This window comes from Lupinus angustifolius, chromosome LG06 (assembly GCF_001865875.1).
Source record: "Lupinus angustifolius cultivar Tanjil chromosome LG06, LupAngTanjil_v1.0, whole genome shotgun sequence".
Lineage (NCBI taxonomy): Eukaryota > Viridiplantae > Streptophyta > Magnoliopsida > Fabales > Fabaceae > Lupinus > Lupinus angustifolius.
In genome coordinates, this window is record NC_032014.1 from 21,663,812 (window position 1) to 21,683,483 (window position 19,672).

Here is a 19,672-nt window from a genome sequence, read left to right on the forward strand (position 1 = left end):
ACTACCATTGTCTAATCCAACAACCATAGTTCAAAAGAACTATCATACTCCATCATAAGGAGTATACCCACAATACACCTTGCGTCAATGTCAAACAATGTTCGTATCACACCCTTGCATCCAAGCCAATGTCATGTTACAACTTGAATCTCTACCATTTTTTGTGTTACACTTTGCATCCAAGCTAATGCATGTGTTACACTCTGCATCAAGGTGAATCAACGCCCCTCTAATTTTAAGGATCATATAACAATTAATATCCTTCACTGTGACATACGGGCATGCCATAAGGACACTCCACTTCTCATCTGAGAGTCTGACTCAACACTTGAGTTCTAATCTTCACTTTGGTTCCAATCCTATACATAGAGGAGTTCTAGATCCATCACAGTTGTGGTCCCCACCATGTTTCTGAAGTGGAACTAAAAAATGCAAATGAGAAAGAGAGAATGAAATGTATTATTGTAGTGAAAATCAAGAACTCAACATCGGCATGAAACCATGAAAAGGGAGTATAAGGATAAAGAACATAAGATTTTGGGAGAAAAGAATAAGAGGAATCTAATAATCCACACACTTTTTCATCACTCCCTCCTCTTCATAAATAGCATTCATTTGCTCACGTAATCCTTCAAGCGTTGGAGGTACGTACTCTCCCTCCACGCATTGCTCCCTGAAATTTTGGAATGCTTCTAATAGAATTATTCTCTCTGTCCAATGATTTCATGTGGTCCTGACCTTCCTTTGCTAACTCATCCTGTTCTAGAAGCTGGTTTTTCATTACAGTTTCATTCTTCTTCAATTCATATGGTTTATTCTCACAAAAAGTACCTTTGGAACATGTTATCCATTCAATACGTCATTTATCCTCCTTTATCATAATCTGACACTTGTCCTAAGAGTCATCTACCAACTGACTCTAATATTAAATGTTCATGGACCATACACAATCGAATATGTGGCATACACCATGCCTCTCATAAAGTCACTAAAGCATCGTAAGTATAATAAAATAAGAAAACAATAATTTAATTTTTTTCCAACAAAATTACATAGTCACATATTGATTTAAAATAATTTCACTTACCCCAATGACTTTATCACTTAAAAATAGCATTTTCATTTTTTATCTATTACAACTTTAATGTGGAACAACATTCCTTTTAAATTTTTAGTGATTTTATGGTATAAGAAACAGAAAATAACATTTGAAGATATATTATATTAATATATCTTAGAAAAGAAATTAGGGAAGTAACATTTTTTTTTCCATCTCATTTCCCATTTTCCCCCTCATAATTCCTTTCTGATAAGTTTTGACAAATAGTTTGAAGGAAAAGGGAAGATACAATACTAAATAATTAAATAAATTTTGTGTAAATATATTGTCACTATTTAGACAACTCATTTCATATTGTCATTTCAGTTTGGTTAAGTTGTGAAAACAAAAAGAAAAATATATACACTATTATTTACCATTCATATTTAAATATAAGTAATATATGAACAATAAATCATATACTAACTATATATAAAGTTCTACGTTAATATTAAAACCAATTTCACACTCTCCCTTTCATTTTCTTATCCTCTTCATTTCTAAAACTTGTATTAAAAAAAAGTAAAGGTTGGGCCTCCATGCCCCAAAAAGGGTCAACATTGCTAAGAACCTTTCAATACTTAGGATCCAAACCCAATCTGAATTTTGTTGAATTTTCAGCCCAGTGACAACAGAGGGAGATCACTTGTCGCACAAGGTATTTTATTTCATATCTCAAGCCAATTAAAATGCTCTGTTTTATCACTTTTTACTTTTAAATTTTTATTTTATCCACATATTAATATATGATTGACTTAAAATAGAGAATAAGACACCATTGAAAATATTTGATCTCTGTCGAGTAACAAGTGTTGCACCAAAAACCCTAAGATAAAGATAAAAGCATATATATGGATGAGCAAAATCTAACCACACATTACACTTTCTGAAACATTTCTAACAAGCCATGGTCACCATTTCTCTCTCTTCAAACTCCTCCTCCTTCATTATTCTCACCAAACCTTCACTTTCATCATCAAAACACAACCAAATCTTCCTACACCAACACCCCTTTTCTCTCAGATTCAACCCTATAAGTTGCACCAGCAACACCAACACCAACACCAACACCAAAGATAATGATAATGATAATGATGCAACAAACTCAGTAACAGCACCACTTCTTCCTGGTGATGTAGAAGTAAGGTTCAGAAGAAGGTCAAGAAGGAAATCTAGACAAGAAAGAGAGAATGGAAGTGTCTCAAGTAGTGTGAAACCCTTAAAGGAAAAAGCAGCACCTAAGAAATGGGATGATATGAGTTTAAGTGAGAAGGCAATAGAGCTTTATGTAGGAGAAAAAGGTGCACTTTTTTGGCTTAATAAGTTTGCATATGCTTCAATATTTATCATGATTGGAGCTTGGATAGTGTTCAGGTTTGTGGGTCCTGCACTTAATCTTTATCAGCTTGATGCACCTCCTTTGTCACCTACTGATGTACTTAAAGGATCTTCATGATCTTAAGGTTTGAATCATTAGTGAAACTCTTAGATTTTGAGCTTGGATACACTCCAATTATGATATTTTGGTTGCTCAAAAATGAGTTCAGTTTGCTTTGAAAGGTTATGTGTAATTTGCACAAAATATATTATGTGTACACTTTTATTCAGGAGCAGAAAAACCTCTTGTTTGTTTTAGAGGTGAGTTGCTATGAACCCCTTTGTTATGTTGAGGAATCTATGAAGTATTTTTTGGGGTACAAAAACTGCTATTAAACATCATTCCAATAAACACAAATTTCACAACTTGTAAACATATTTGTACTTTAGATATAAAACAGGTTCACAAATTTCACAACTTGTAAAAATATTTGTACTTCAGAAATAAAACAGGTTCCTAAAGAGTGTCACATTTACAGTATGTATCATGAAAAAGATTCATCGCATTGTATATCATTTATCGGATTCATCATAAAGAGTGTCTCATAAAAATAAAAAGTGACAATTTATATACCAAATTGAACCATATATTCATTTTTGTGCAGCCTACCAAATATCTAATGTAATGCTATAATTTCAAAGACAATGAAGTTGAAATAGTAATGGCAATTTTAGTCTCCAAAAATCACATATCTCCAAAAACTAAAGTTTGATGAAAAGAAAGAATGTACATTGGATCAAAGAAAAATGGACAAATAAGGTGGAGGCAGATAGAATAACTCTTATTTTTTTTTTTACATATATTTATACTATTTGTTTAACAGAAAGGGGAGCATGGTTAAAAGAATTATAAATGGTTTAAATCAGTTCAATTTCAGTGAGAAGGAAATCAAGCACAATCTCACTAGGAGAAATGAATGAACTAAAACATTGTTATTAAATTCAGAATACTCAATCACTCAGTTATTCATTCTGGGTTAACTCAGTTTATATTAAAAATTCAAGTAAATCATAATATTAGTTAAGATTATTTAATAATTTTATATTCCAAAATTAAAAACATTATCATATATAATTAAATAATATTTCACTATTCTAAAATATCATAATTAAGTTAAAAGCGTTGTCAAAGATCATATGTATTATGTTTTAAGTGCAACAAAAATGCACATAAGTTTAAAATTTAATTAAAATAAACAAATTTTTTGCTATAACATAAAGTTAACAAATGAGAAATATAACTACAATTAAGTTAAAATATTTAATTTTTTTCAAACCAAAATAATATTGTTTTGGTTGCTTTTAAAAAAAATGATTGACTCGACCGGTCCAACCGGTTCGACCATCCGAGTCATCAATTTTAAAATTAAATTGACCAAGTTGAATGGAGTTGATCTGATTTTGATGCAAAATTGGTTATATGAAGATGAGATGCTCGAACCGGTCAGATACCTGGTTCACAATTGAACCAGTCAGACCAATCAGTTCAAGCCAAGTTTTATAACACTAACCATAGTAATATTCGCTTTATAAAAGAACAATTCTAACATCGATTCACTACTTTGTCCCACCCGACAAAACTTAAAGTTGATATGACTGGTTTAAATTATGGACTGCATCACTATGCAGTTGTAATATTGTACTTATGGTGACTGAAATATATATAAAAATAATTATATAAATATAAAAATAATAGAAATTTTATAATATATAAATTATTTATTAAAAAGTAAATTTATAATATTATGATATTGTCCTCCTCAATAAGTTATTATTATTATAATTATTATAGGTATGAATATATATTTTTATTTTGCAATAAAGCACCTTTTTCTTATCACAGATTTTGTTCCTAATTCCCATTCCTTTTTCTTCAACAGGAAGAGAGGTAGGAATTTCAGCTAACCCATCTTCTTCATTCTTCGGTTTTCAGGTTCTCTTATTCTTCTTCTTTCATTATATTATTTATTTTCTTTTTTTTTTATTTCAATTCTCTTTTTTGTTTTCTTCTTCAAAGTCTGCAACTTTATCTTCTCCATTGTTTTGTTGGGCATGTAATTTCAACTTCATCTATTTGTTTATTCTAATGATACATTTTCTTTGATCATGGGTCATGTTTGATTTTCTCCCAAACAACCTTGGACTTGTTGATGTTAGAACATAATCTTATCCTAGGATTAATTTATGCTCTATTAGATACAATGCAATAGCTTTAAACCCTTCTTGCACCACCAACAAGGCGTTGGTCTAGTAGTGTAAGACTCAATTGGATCCCCAGATAGGCCAAAGGGTCAATGGTTCGATCCCTGAGAGAAATACTCGTTGCTTGGTAGGAGCAGTCACGCACCCCGAAAGGGATTTGTTTGGGATACCCTTGGACCCAAAAAAATTAATCTTTTGCGGAAAATCACTTGAGACTTTGATTAATCAGTGTCAAGAGTGTAGACCCCTTTAAAGGGACAAAGCTATTTTGATGCCAATTTTTTTCATTCACAAGATTCGAACTAAGACATCGTATGAAGCCAAAACTCCTTGCCATTGGACCAATGAGTGTTGGTGCAATAGCTTTTAATGTGATTTTTTTTCTTTTTTAATTTTAAAGAACAAAAAGCTATTGTACATATTTTTCATGATTAGCTTAAAATAATTGGCTTCTTAGAGAATCAATGTTAATTATGCTTATCTCATTTGATTTGCATTATCAGAAACATGAGCCTTTTTTTTTACGATTTCCCCCAATACTTGGTTAGCCATTTTTTTTTGTTTCCCTTATTTCACCCAAACATTTGTGTACTTAGTTTCAGTTGTGCAAGTATTATGATAAAGTTGCATGTTTCACTTGGCCAATAATTCAGAATTAGCTAAACATGGGGTTTAGTTAATGATATTATGTGATTTGAGGTGAAGATGTTATGGACTTTGTTGTGAAATTCCAGTGACACGATATTTGATTTCTAGTGAAAATACAATTTACCATACTATTTGTGTAAATGGATGTCATTAACTTTCTATTTTATGGCTTCAAAAAGCTGCAGAACCTGAAAACATGTGATCTACTTATTGTTGTTTATAAAATACAATGTTAAAATATGTATGATTCTTTGGTGTATTTTATGATATACGAGTTTGACATGACCAAATTGCATAACATATACAAGATTTAAGTGTAGATGAATTTTCTTAAAATATGTGCTTTCATATAGTTTTATTTTGGATGTTATAGCATCCAGCTTATTTTGCTTCATCTGTTTAATTCTGCAATTATAATTGCTGGTCAGTTCAGGTACCTGATATCAACTTCCTCACTCTTCGGTGGAGCTTTATTAGTTGCAACGGGCTTGTTAAAGATTCTAGTATATAGAAATCTTAGGTTTATTTGCATATCTTTATCCAGGTCCATATTTTTTCATCATTAAAACCTGACTTTGATATTATTCTATCATATTTCTATCCAACATTGGACAGGAAATGGCGGAAAACGAAGATATTGTCACGTTAGCTTTGAAGTCTCAGCTGAATCAATCACATGAAACGCGGAAGCAGGAGATGGAAAGAAGCCAATCTCAAGTAGATGTTTTGCAAGAAAAGCTTACGGAGGTAATGGATTGCGTACAGGGTTCAGAGGAAAATGCAAAGAAGGAGTTAGAGATTCTTTGGCGAAGAGTCAAGACTACCGGCACCTTATTGACTTACTTAAAATCGAAAGCTAGAATCATGGCTGTTCCTCATCTAGCCCATACGTCTTGTGGCATAAAGAAATTAGAGGGGGGAGGGCTTGTTGACAAAAATGGGATACCATTATTGGGTTGGTCTAGGAGTGTTGAACTTTCTTCATTTGATGACCCGGATGAAGAATCTTGGATAGGAATTAGCCGTCTGCAGGGTTCCTTAGATGAACAAGATGCTGCTTATATAGGTGAGGTATTCGAGTCTGTCCAACTAGTCACAGATGTGATGGAAGCACTTGTCAAAAGGGTTTTATTGGCAGAATCAGAAACTACAATTGAGAAGGAAAAAGTAAGTTTAGGCCAGGAAGAAATCATGAGGAAATCTGCCCAGTTAGAGAACATGTCTATGAAGTTAGAGGAGGTGGAGAGATTGGCTTCGGGTACAAATAGTATTTTGAATGATATGCGGCAAAGAGTTGCAGATTTGGTGGAAGAAACTACTAGACAGAGACAGCAGGCTGCTGAAAATGAAGAAGAACTTTGTCGAGTGAAACAGGAATTTGAGTCTCTGAAGTCATATGTTAGCAGTCTAATCTCAGTAAGAGAAACCTTAATTTCATCAGAGAAGCAATTTGAAAATATCGAGAGGCTTTTTGAAAGGTAAATATATTTCATTATACACTCTATATATGCAATATGCTTTTGTTAAGTGGCCTAACAATTATCGGGTAGATGCCTTGGTACACTTTCTGCTCCATTTTTGTACTTAAGGAGAATCTTCTAGGTATATGTTTGCTTGATGGGATGCCTTCGTGTGATTTTTTTGTTGTCTCTGAATGTTTATTTTTCTTGAATAATTTGATCCTTTTTGTTGGGGTTGGAATGCTCCATGTCATGCTTAGGACGTTGTTTATCTTCGACTGTTATCTATTTAGGAGCATAGTGCATATAATTCTGAAATGAACTTATTAACCTTGCTTACAATTTGATGAAAGAAAACACTAATATTTCGTGTTAATGACACATTATTAAATTCTTTTAAGGGTCATTTAAAAGCTAACTTCAATTTAGTTTTTGTCTTCATCATTATGATTTGGTTAACCATACTGCTTTATATGTACAAAATCTCATCCTTTGATGAACCTTGTGGTATACTATTATTGTACATGTCTACATGATCATCCTTAAGAATTACTCGTTTCATATGTAACAGTATCGCCTTGTTGGAAGTTGGCATGCTTATTTGTCTATTGATATCTCTACTGTCTTGTGCTTGTTAAGATGAATATGGTTTAAGTATCATTATTCTTCCTTCGATCTCCGGATTCTCCGCAGTGGTAAACTAAAAGTAGTGTTTGTTTTGTTGTTAATCACTGCAAATGCTTGTTTTGTGGATCCATTTGGAAACATCTCTCCTTGTTCCTACATTTTCCCCTTGTTTAGTTGGTCTTGATTATTCTAATTTCGGTATATCTGCAAAAGCTTGTGGTCTTGCGGGCTGGTTGCCATGCCATGTGTCGGTGTTTCCATCAACCCATTTTCCCGAAAATTTCTTGTTTCACTTCAATGCTCATGTAGATGTTCATTTTTATCTGGATGCTAATAAAGATGTATCTGTGCCTATTTTTTTCTATGGAACAGTCTAGTTGGAAAAACTACCCAATTGGAGGGTGAAAAAATGCAGAAAGAGGCTGAAGTTCAGAAACTTATGGAAGAGAATGTGAGATTGAGTGCTCTACTTGACAAGAAAGAAGCTCAACTATTGGCATTGAATGAACAATGTAAGATGATGGCTTTGAGTGCTTCAAACATGTAAATGCCATTGCACTCTGCAGATTGCTTGCTTCTGGAATCGTCGCTAAACGCCGGAGGCTTCTAAGTGAAGCTGTATTGGTACAGAGTTTCATTGAGATCCTATAATCAAGAAGAAGCATTGATGGAAATTGCCATAAAGATCATTAGTGATTTGTTTTTTTTTTAAATTTAATTTTCAGACAACATTCTATGCCTGTCAAAATTGAAAGCAGAAAGTATTCTTCCTTAGAATCAATGTAAACTTTAACTGCTCTTTCATGAGGAAAACAAAAACAAGATATAAGACATCCCTTCTCTGTAAATGTTGGAGATCAGAAATCAAATTGTCAGACTCATTTTGTAGATACCAGTCTATTTTTAGGCGAAAAGATTAAGAAAGGATTAAAAATCATTGTTGATAGTGCATTATAACATAGTTCGATCTATGTACTGAGACTTTGGTTTGATCGATGTAGATGAAATGATAAATTCACAAATATTAATTAAAAGTCAGCTTCAAGAAATCAAGAGCTATAAAGATGGAGTTAGAAAGACTCCAGAAACCTTCACTTACATTTAGAAAGAACAACTAATGTGTGTGCTAGGTGAGGACATTGTGGTACCTTTTAGTATGAAAAATAGGAGCTGATGTACCTAATGAGATAAAATGTTTGGTTGTTCTTATTAGTATGAGAATTAAGAAGAGCGAGATAGGATAAGGAGATTAAAGGTTCTAGTTTTGGACCTTCATTAAAGGCATGATCGAATTATTTTCAATACCATATCTAAGACATGGGGGCAGAGTGTAAATTGCATTGAGAGGTATTAGAATAAGAAAAATGATTGTATAATTATATAACCTATAAGTAACATATATACAATATGCACACCCTAATCAATGAGATTCTTGTGGAGATGGCAAATGTTGGATAAGGATAATTGGTAATACAATATGCATTCACCATTAATGGGACTATGTTAATTTGGATATTCTGATATAGATAGTTGTTCTTAGAAAGATATATTCTGATGTCTATGCATGATCGTCCATCTATTAAGTGTCGCTCTCAAGAATTGAACTCTTAATCTTTTGGTCGTTTTGGGGATCTAGTAGCCAGTAGACCAGCACATTGTTAGCAAAATTTAAATAAACTATCAATTTTTTAGTAAAAAATTCACATAACAAATTAAACCTAGTAGTGAACTAGTGATGACCTGCATATAGCAGTGAAAGACATGCAAAAGCTAAAAACAAAATGGAGTTCAACTCTTATGAAATCAACAGTGAACTATTCAAAATTACAAGCATATAACCACAAGTTTTGTAATTGTGGTGAAAACAATATTATCCAAAAACATAGCAGTGCCTTGTTTTAATACAATCATCATTAGGTGAGTAGAACTTGGAAGTGAACAAGAAGAGTTCCATAATGTATGTGATCAATTTGTTCTTTTTATTATGTGGACTCCACTGTCAGTATCCACAATGTCACTAATTTCACCAACTTTAAGACCAAAAGCTGCTTCTTCAAAAGGCTTCTGCATCTGCCCACGACCAAAAGGACCTACACCCAATAAACTAACAAGTTCAGTTTAATCCATAAATTACTTTTTAAGTTGCTGAGAGAATAAGCATTTATCTCTATTCAGACATGTATGAGGTGACTGAATGTAAAACCCAATTGAATGATAATGGTATACATGAAAACTCTCTTACCTTCACATATCCATTGAATGGATACTTGTAAGTTTTAGGCAAATTGAAATATCAATTGTCATGGTGGGCTAGGTGTTTTTGAGTATTAATACTCAATGCTAAAATACACCAAATTAAAGACACATTCATAGATTATAATCAAAACTCATAGCATACCATTACCAACTACCAAGCTATCAATATAAAGAGTCTAAGACTTCAATACAAGTAATAGCCTCTAAGGCTTTAATATAACAGACCAAGCCTCTAAGGCTTCAATACAGACCAAGCTTCCAAGGCTACAAAAAATAAGCCTCTAGGGTTAGTTTGGGAGTTGGATTTTGGAGGGGGAGGAAGGGAAAGGGAAGGCTTGAGAGCCATCTCACAAGTGTATTTCATGCCTCCCAAGCCTTCTCTTTTCCCTTCCTTCCCCTCCAAAATCCAACTCCCAAACTAACCCTAAGGCTTTGATATAAATTTATAACAAACCATCTCTAAAGCTTCCAACATTATGGCAGTGAAGTGAGTGTGTAGGAGGTTGAGAAGCTCAGGTGAATAAAGTGAGGGGAAGAAGCAAGGAGAAGTGAGACGGCATGCCAGAAAGCAGAGAACATGGCCAGAAATCATCACCAGAAATCACAGAAGGCAGAGCTTGTTTTGGTTCAGTGTGAGGGAACAAATTTTGAATGGGACATGGTCAATGTGTAGAAGTGAGGGAAAGAAGAAGAGTAAGGTGGGTGTGGCTAGAAAATGCCAGAAATCACTGGAAATAATCTGAAAATGCCAGTGTTCAAGTCTTGGGCTCTATTTTTCTGTTTGAATGAGTGAATTCACAGGATTGGGCGTAGGTGGAAGAAGGGATGGGCAAAATGACCAAAAAACATAAGAAAAAGGGAGTGCTCACATGGTATTAGAAAGGGCAAAATAGATTGCACATCTTTTTACTTTTTAATAAAGGGAAAACTAGACTTCTCTTGCATTTAAGTAAGGGCAAGTTAGACTTTTCGACCATATCGTTTCAGAAAAGAGGGAGTGGCTGCAAAGTCTGTGATTCTACTGCAATTTCGACATGACTGGGCATGACAGCCTTCCAAAGTCTGTGATTCTACTGCAATTTTGCTGTGACTGGGCATGACAGCCTTCCACTCTGCGACTATCCATCCCGTCGCTTTGAAGGAACAAAATGCTCTACTCCTCCATGATCCCAATGCAAAAGCGTGTTTTAACTACCTAGATGGTTCATGGTAGGTCCTTGAATCATACTCCTTTAAATTGAATTCTAACAATACTGATTCAACTACAGTAGCTAATGATGCAGTGCCATGAGACCAAAGCAATATTAAGAAGCAAATTTGTTTTTATCCTATATTTTTAAAAACAAAAGAACAAAAACTCAATGGAAGCTTTTGAAATTTCAAAAAAATTGGGTAGGGTGGTCCGAAGCTGATTTTAGTTCCACCTCCTGTTGATGGTAGTCCTTGTTTACATTACTTTTCTGTTTAATTTGGTCATGTAACTTCTTTTAGGTCCCTCCAGCTAACAGGTTTTCTCTCACAACTCTCTCAATCCTCACTATCACTGTTCCAACAGCCACCTAAGCGATGTCATTAGATATGCATGTGTTTTTGTTAAACACAAGTGTGTTGGTTGACAAGACACACAACAAATCAGGTAGCATCATAACTGCAGCAAAAGTGCAATTATTAGATAATGAATCTATTCTTCTTACTCGGTTTTATTGGAGATAGGGACAGGAAAATCCTAAATTTCATACTAGACCTAGTGAATAAGAAGGAACAGTAATAACTGAATTCAACAGGATCCACAATTCTTGTTCTGTTTCATTAGCCCTTCCAGTATGCAGATAGAGTTCAAATAACAAACAAACCACTCAGTAATTCAAGTTCCTAGTACAATACTCGGAAAGTTATGTAAGCCACAATTTTTGGATAAATCAATAAAGAAGTTAAATGTTGAGCTAATTATGGCCTTGCGTTCTTAAAACTAGCTGTGAAAAAATAAATCGGAAATTTATTATCCTGTCATTAATGTACTGGTGCAATGCCTTGAGATGAGAAAAGTGGGACGAAGTCAACAAGAAGTATCTCAAGAAATTGAACGAATCAATTTTTTCAGAGTGGTGGAACTGTAATGACTGATGACCCTGCCTATTGGGCATGGATACTTCAAATGTCTCCATATCAAACTCATCCAATAATGATACTCATACATTGTACTGCATATTTTTGGCGTAGCTCCATTGTTCTGTAAGATACCCAAAAGCCCTTCAACTATTATTGGAAAAATCCAAAATATGGATTCAAGTCCAGTTCTCACTAACTGCCTCCCTTAAAGCATATTTTCAATATTGCAATCTTTTTTCACTCAAAATCATGTCACATATTAGCAGAAATTTATCCTCGTCAAATGAGTTAGAAACAGCATAGAACACATGTTGGGATAGTCACAAGTGAATAAATTTAATTTATATATCCTTACCTTTTAAATATAAACAATTTATTAATCTATATTGCCGTATAGATATTGTTTAAAAAAACTCATATCTGCATATCATATCATACCAGATACTCACATCCATACCCGAGCAACATAGAATCCTACCCGTAACCCAGGGACTGTAATGAACCTATGATTCCTGCACAACGACTTAAAATGACCATACCTTTAAAAGACTATGCAAAAACCAAAATTGTGAAAGCTTGTAGTGATAGGAACCTGAATATGATTTTGGTTGCCAAAGTCACTTTTATTTGAAGGGGCAGGGCATAGGCATGTGTTATACCTGAATTTTCAGCTTGAAAAGGGGATCAAAAGATTCCAAATTTTGGTTACCAATCTCACTAGTCACTAGGGACGGATCTGAAAGGCATAGTGGGAGAGGCCGTGTATATGAAAAAATATACATTTTTAGCAAGCTTTAAATACTACATATAAGAAAAGGTCATATATGTAGCATTATCCAAAGTATCAATAATTATTTTATACTATTGTGGAGAAAGTCCTAGATTGATGAAGAGCTTTGCCATTAAACTCTAAAATTAGGATAAGGATTATCCAAAGTTGGTGGATAAGTTTTGTAATTAGTTTGGTAGGAACCAGAACTGAGTTACCGGCTAAGCCTCCTCAAGAGTTGCCGACTTCAGACCAGTATAAATAGATGCTAGGCAAGTATATTTGCAGTGTGCACAAGTTAGTGTGTGCAAGTGAGATTCACCAGAGTGTTCACAAAGCAAGTGTGGCCTAGTGGAAGATACCAAAGAGAGTGGTGTAAGGAGGCAAGCAAGGCTTGCATAGTAGAGTAGAGTAGTGCAAAGAGAGGGACCACCGAGAGAAGGTGAAGATGGTGATGGGCTCCTTTGTCAGTTCTTCACCTAGAGTTAACTCCTTCACTTATATAATCTCTCGGTAATAGAAAGAGTGTGAGAGCAAGAATAGGGCACCAACTTTTGTATACCAAACACTTTGTATGTGAAATGAATAATTTTCAGTTTCAACAAGGAGGAGTGACAGCCACTCTTCAGATCCATCTCTGAATATCACTAAACTAACTTATAGAGGTCATGATGCCTTATTCTAATTTATAGTTCACAATTAAATTGATCAAAAACAATAAGTAATTTTTACTCATTCGATAAACAAATAAGATCATCCTAATGTCTCCCATGAGTTAGCTCAATTGATTGAATTGCGGGACATAAAATGTGAGCACCTAATCTCAAACCAAGCGGCCACACAATTTCTCCCTCCCATAAAAAACAATGAAATGGTGGCTCAGACCCAGTGCACAATACTCCCACTTAGTGGGTTCACTTTCCAGGATTTAAAATCCTGATATCAAACCTTACATCCTTACGCGTAAAAAAAAACATTTAAAAAAGGGTGTCCCAGTGCACAAGGTTCCCAAGTGGGGTCTACAGAGGGTAGATGTAAGTAGTATTACATCCACAAGTAGAGAGACTCTTTCCATGAGTTGAACTCGTAACCTCATAGTCACTAGGAGCAACCTTACCGCAAAAACATATCCTATGAAAAAAATCCTAATTTATAATATATACAAAATTAATCTCCTACTAGTTAATACATAATACATACAAAATTAATATCCTAGAGTTTACATCCAACTCCTCAAATCCTAAGAAGGAAAAAACAAACCTAAGAAAAAAAACATCAAATGAATAACGAAATAGTTATAAAAGCAACTGATATTAATATAAATGACAAATATACCAATTCTATGCACAACTAAATCAATAACCATAAATCACATCATCTTTTTTCTTCAATTAAAGAGAATTAATTTTTTTAGGTACTGACCAAGATCGCCGCCACGCTTAGCTGAGCTGCAATCGGAGTAACGAGCCGCAACGTCCTCAAACTTAACCTTTCCCGAAACGATGTCGTCTTGCAGTGCCTTGAGTTGAGAAACAGCGTTCTCTCTAGTAGTGTTCTTGATAACACGTCCTTCTGGATCTTTCCATGAAGCCTTCCTTCTAGAACCTTCGTGTTTGATTAATATGTGAGAAGCCCTAACCTCATCACCACCACCACCACCGCCACCGTAACCGTGTCTGTTCGACGATGACATTTTGTTCCGATTACCGTTCTCCGCCGCAGAGATCAACGCTTTGTTTTTTATTATTGTTCCGATTGGATTCTATATTCGATGTAACGGTTTGGAACTTAGTGAAGTGAAAATTGGTTAGTGTTTATATAGTGGATTGAAATCAAGGTTAATCGGTTATTATGTTATGTTAATCTGAGACGTTCGTTTTGGATAGATCGTACGGTTTAGATTATGTAGATTTGTTTGTGACATGTGTCATTTAAATGACCACTCGGCTTAGGCATAATTTATGGTGTCTCATATTTCTGCGATTAGTTTGGTTTTAAATAATTGGTAATGATTGATTTTCATTAAGCAATACATTAAGTAAAAATTTTGTTAATGAAAATCTACAAGTTGATTTAATAATGTAAGGTAAAAGATTCCGTTCTTGAACAGACATTTCAGTAAGGATGGCAACGAGTATGGACGGACCCACACAGTATTTTCTCATTTCCAAATTTACAATATTTGTGAGTACCCAATGAGATTTTAATTTTAATTATATATTTATATACTTTGTAATAACTAATAAGTAAAAATAATTATTACATCAATAATATGATAAATTTATGATGGTAGTTAAATATATGTAATTTATTATAAAATAATAATAAAATATATTAAAATAATAATAAATGTATATAATTTAATTAAAAACTAAATATATAATCTGAGTACCTGCGGGCGGGTATCTAAAACTTGTTCTCACTCATAAGCTATTATTACGAATACTCGTTATTGGTATTTCCACAGATACCTACAGATCGAATTTTTTTCCCATCTCTAAAATTTGTTAGGATGAAGTTTTAATAGCAGAAGAAAATAGTTTTTTAATTAACACAAGTCGACTTTATATTTATTGAACAAGCCAAACTCGCGCATTAAATAGACTCATTTAAACAAAAATTCAAGCTCGAACCGCATCCAATTTTCATTAGAGATATGAAAATAGCACAAACAAAAATATAAGGGACAAAATATACAACTTAAAACATTTAACTCGGAGATAAAATAATCTTGAGTTGCGTTGTTGAAATTTAGTTTGGTACAAATTTTTTCTGAACGTGAGTAATAATCAAGCCAATTTATTACAAGTTTAAGTAAAATCCTAGAATCTAAGAGCTAGGAGGAAAATGCTTTTAAGAGTCCGTTTGCAAGTCGAGTTTTTTTTTGAAGGAATGGTTTCATCAGTCGGCACATATGCTTGCTTCTCTTTAGGAATTTTGATCAAGTTATTTCAGGCCCGGCAACTGGTACAAACTACCAAACCAAACCAAACTCGTCCATACAAAAGCGAAGCACATCGGCGGAAGAATGACAATCTGAGCAACTTCCCCAAAGCCAACTACAATTCCATCAAAATAGGCCAACCTTTTTTAATAAACTCATTGATCTTTGCATCAATTTGCTTTTGGATATTTGGAGGGCAAAATTCAGCAACATATCCATTTAATTTTGTTGCTAGGCTTGATCTCTCAAGCTCCTCCTGAGGCAGGTTCCCAATAAGCTTAATAAGGAAGGAATTTTTCTTCAGTTCAAATTTCTGTAAAGAACAGAACAGACAAGTTGAGTTAGTCAGATGATGAACTTTAAAAGGCACTCTTATTAAAAGCTATGGAAAATTGAGCTCAATCAAATTGTCTAATAGAATACACGAAAATGGACAAGGTTTATGAATTTAATTCACATGCCCTGTGTCTTCGTTAAAGAAAAATTTGAGGATTTGTAGACGTCAACAATCCTAATATCCCTACTGTATATGCACAAGCCAAGCAGGCGGGATCATAGAAACCAGATTCGGTGATTCGGCCGGGGAACCGCGAATCAGTTCGCGAGTACCGATTCAGAGTGATTTTGCAAATACGCTCAATTCGCGTATTGATACTCAGTCCCAAATAAACCACCATTGAAGACGGTATCTTCCTCATCCCTGGGCTTCAAGCCATCATACAGTATCAGACAACATATGAGATGAGTTCTTAAATCTAACTAAAATCGCCTCACAGCACCGCAGGTATGCAGTATGAGACAGAAGGATTTTTCTTTGCGATATCAATAATAAATAATTTTTGGGATACAAAACCTGTTGCTCTGGCTCTGCGGGATGGAACGTTCCAAGTTGTAGAATTTGAGTAGTCACAATGCTGCTTCTTGACCTGGTCTGTTCCTGTTCTTTGCTGACAGAAGCTATTCTTGATTCTTCAGTTCCATTAACAAAAATAATAGATCTGCATAGTTAAGTAGTCAGTACTTGGCACTAAGCATGAGGCTAGATATGTCGAAAGATAGCAAGAAACTGCAGCTGGCATCAATACTCCTCTTACCTGTACTGATTACCCACATCAGGACCTTGGCCGTACACTTGCCTTCGGATCATGGCTTGACCAAAAGATATCCAAGAGCTCCCTAAAACTAGTCATCCCTGGATCATACTCAATCTGCATTGTATTAGTAAACCATAATTTAAGTTCAGAAATTTCATTGAAGTTCAACATGTAATAATAAATCAAAGGAATTATATTTGGATTCTAAGATGAATTATCAATTAATCAATTCAGTTTATGGTATATATAGAAGAACATGTCAAGAAAAAAATGTCAAAACGAATTCCAGAATCATGAAAAGCAGGCTTTGATAAAGCATGTTGCACTGTTAGCTTCACCAGACAAATGAAAAAGGCATCCCAGTGCAGGCAGCACCTACCTGGTGGGGTCTAGAGAGGCTCATTGTGTGTAGCCTTACTCCAGCACGAGGCTCCAAAATTTGAACCCGTGACTTTTACCAAACAAGTAACTAAATAAAACCTAACCATAATTCCTAATTCCTTACCATTCATAACTTGAATTTCCAATCATTCCCTAATTCTGCCAAAAACATGACTAATCCTTTTTTCATAAAAGTATAGGGCGGCATTGATATGATTCATATTAAAGTAGGTGACAGAAGATACTAGTCTGGCAGCAGCCTGTGGAGACTTAATAAGAACTATGACTTGAACGTTAAGCACATGCATCATGAGTTTAGTCAGTTGGCTAAGAAACACAACAATTTCTAATCAAACAGAATTCGTAGGCTAAATGATAATGTTACAACTTACAAATACCAACTCGGGAACTAAGAGAAAACTCCGAAGGTACTTAAGATCATGGGATCTCCTACCTAACAGGAAGCTCTTTTGGATTGGGCTCTCCCTTTGAGATTTGAATGGCATAACAAAAAAAAATTCCAACAAAAAATGAATAAGAAGAAGAAAGTGAGTATACTTTTTGCTTGAACTGTGATAGTCAATCTAGTGGTTAAATTCTTAGGAAATGAAGTAGTATTGTAGCAATTAGAAAACAACATCATTCAATTACGGGCAGGATAGGACTAATCCCAATTGCCCATAATTTTCAGAAATGAAACGATAACCATCCTAGAGAACCGCAAACTACATATAGAGAGGGATGCAATGTCTAAAGGTGTTTGAACTGTAACATCCCGAAATACACATCAAAAAGAACATTATGACCTTGCAGCCACATATAACTCAGTCACAAGTAGCATGCTGTCTACCAAGTAAAACATAGGCTTTCCAAGGAAGAAAGTGCAATGACCAAGAAACTTGATATTATGGAATATGGTGAGACAACACAGCCAGGGTCAGAGATAGAAACTTTCTTTGAGAGAGGTCATACACTGGACCACTCCGGTAGGGTCCAAAGAAAAAAAAGTATATCCATAAGTGTAGTAAAAAGAATATCAAATGTACTTTTAGTAAAAAAACTACATGCATATAACTAGTTGTACAAAATATGTGTTCCATCCCAGTCTAAAAAGACATGTCATGACTGGACAAAATAACCGTTGTTGACCTAAAGCTGGACAAGGTGAACTCATTCTAAACACTCTCGGGTCTTGGTCGGTCAACCGAACAATGCAGAAAGATACGTTGTTTTCTGGGTAAAGGCAACCATACAAGAGATCACTCCTTACGCCTATGTCACCTTCACAAGATTATCATGCTGTCTGAATAACATAGACCTTTGTCCTAGGCCACATGCTACCTACACATTACATCCCTTTATGTAAGACGACAAGATAGGCCTACAATATGGCTACACAGTCTATTACATGCTACAAATTGAATATCCACGTAGTACGGACATGCCAGAACCATCCAACATGGGGAAAGCATATACAAAAAGTGTATATACATATAGACCAAATAAACATCGAGGAATAGACCAAAACATTGACATTATTGGGAGGATATATGGCATTCCTATATTGTATCATGATCACAATTGTAGAAGCATCTACCACGTTCCCCCCAATATTCCCGACATCAGTTTAAACCCACGTTTCCGTCCACTCATAAGGAACCAAAATATCTAACTTTTAATTGTGTCATATTCTATCATATACATAAAATGCACTAAACATAGAACATATAATGAAACTCACATATTTTGTTCTATACATAGTGGTGTAAGGTGTCGTTAGATTCTTACGATGACCAAAAAAGTCAAAAATTCGACTAGGAGTGACACTTGTTGAGTTAGGAGGGACCGGGACAATTGTGTAATCCAAAAGAGATTAGTTCATTATCCGAAAAATATATCTATCTAACAGTTATCTTAAAATATGAAAATTGAGAACCTGAACGGAAGTTACATCATGGTATATGAAATTTATATCATGGTGAAAGTTACATCATGTTTTGCCTTTATATAGTATTATCGTGGTCTCTCAACCCACTTTCCTATCATTTATAAAGTATAGTTTGTATGTCATAAATGTCAAACATAATATTTTGTGTTAAATATTTGTAATCTACCGTTGAATTTATTTGATTGGTGTAATGTTCTATATTAAAGACTGATAGTCATAATGTAAGAATAAAAAATATTAACCAAATAATATGAGCATATATTAGGTGGAGAAGAACATTAGGTTATATATAATGTTTTTTTGTAAAAATTAGAAAATAGTTATGGCAAAATAGGGAGACTACAAATTATACCATGGTGGATGGTTATTTTGGGTTTTCCCTTTATAAGTAGTATAGATAGATATACTTCTTATGTACCAAGAAGACGTTGCTCAAGTGGTTAAGGCTACTTATTGGGAGGAGCAATTACGGATCTGGTACAAAAATATATATAGTTATAAAGTCATGAGAAAAATATAATTGAAAGTGGATAATAAATAATATTCCTTCGTTGTTGTAAAAAACTAGAAAAATGTGAATAGGCCTAAACTTTTCCCCTTTTGGTGTGTGAATGTGTTTCTTTTTGTTGATATATAAATTAAACAATATGCACACCTAATATAACATGGAATCAAGTTTGTTTCAGCATTGAACTCAAAAAGGCAAAAGAAAGGACATGTAGGTTAAGGTGAATACTTATGATTGACCATTCCTCTGT

General features: G+C 34.3%; 4 protein-coding genes across 9 annotated transcripts; 2 read left to right on the forward strand and 2 right to left on the reverse strand.

Annotated features, from left to right (window-relative positions):
- Positions 1,957-9,214, forward strand: LOC109350169. 4 transcript variants are annotated; one of them, XM_019591333.1, is made up of 3 exons: positions 1,957-2,562; positions 7,627-7,629; positions 9,201-9,214. In XM_019591333.1, exon 1 carries the CDS (start codon positions 2,007-2,009, stop codon positions 2,553-2,555), a length of 549 nt encoding a protein of 182 aa, XP_019446878.1. In that variant the 5' UTR covers positions 1,957-2,006; the 3' UTR covers positions 2,556-2,562; positions 7,627-7,629; positions 9,201-9,214. The 4 variants fall into 4 exon arrangements, with proteins under 4 accessions (XP_019446878.1, XP_019446877.1, XP_019446879.1 ...); XM_019591332.1 differs by lacking the exon at positions 7,627-7,629 and adding an exon at positions 8,030-8,031 and having other exon boundaries at positions 9,201-9,212; XM_019591334.1 differs by lacking the exons at positions 7,627-7,629; positions 9,201-9,214 and adding an exon at positions 4,357-4,373.
- LOC109350168 lies at positions 4,357-8,350 on the forward strand. 3 transcript variants are annotated; one of them, XM_019591329.1, is made up of 4 exons: positions 4,368-4,409; positions 5,760-5,846; positions 5,942-6,804; positions 7,786-8,350. In XM_019591329.1, exons 3-4 carry the CDS (start codon positions 5,945-5,947, stop codon positions 7,958-7,960), a joined length of 1,035 nt encoding a protein of 344 aa, XP_019446874.1. In that variant the 5' UTR covers positions 4,368-4,409; positions 5,760-5,846; positions 5,942-5,944; the 3' UTR covers positions 7,961-8,350. The 3 variants fall into 3 exon arrangements, with proteins under 3 accessions (XP_019446873.1, XP_019446874.1, XP_019446875.1); XM_019591328.1 differs by lacking the exon at positions 5,760-5,846 and having other exon boundaries at positions 4,357-4,409; XM_019591330.1 differs by lacking the exon at positions 4,368-4,409 and having other exon boundaries at positions 5,508-5,846.
- LOC109350170 (peptidyl-prolyl cis-trans isomerase Pin1) lies at positions 9,196-14,354 on the reverse strand. The gene is made up of 2 exons (XM_019591335.1): positions 13,970-14,354; positions 9,196-9,503 (listed from the first exon to the last, which is right to left on the reverse strand). The coding sequence occupies exons 1-2, from the start codon at positions 14,238-14,240 to the stop codon at positions 9,379-9,381; spliced, it is 396 nt and encodes a 131-aa protein (XP_019446880.1). The 5' UTR covers positions 14,241-14,354; the 3' UTR covers positions 9,196-9,378.
- On the reverse strand, positions 15,262-16,720 carry LOC109350887 (peptide methionine sulfoxide reductase A5-like). The gene is given in 4 exon segments (XM_019592198.1): positions 15,262-15,804; positions 16,345-16,489; positions 16,586-16,632; positions 16,634-16,720. Coding segments are annotated over 4 exon segments (462 nt in total). The 5' UTR covers positions 16,706-16,720; the 3' UTR covers positions 15,262-15,606.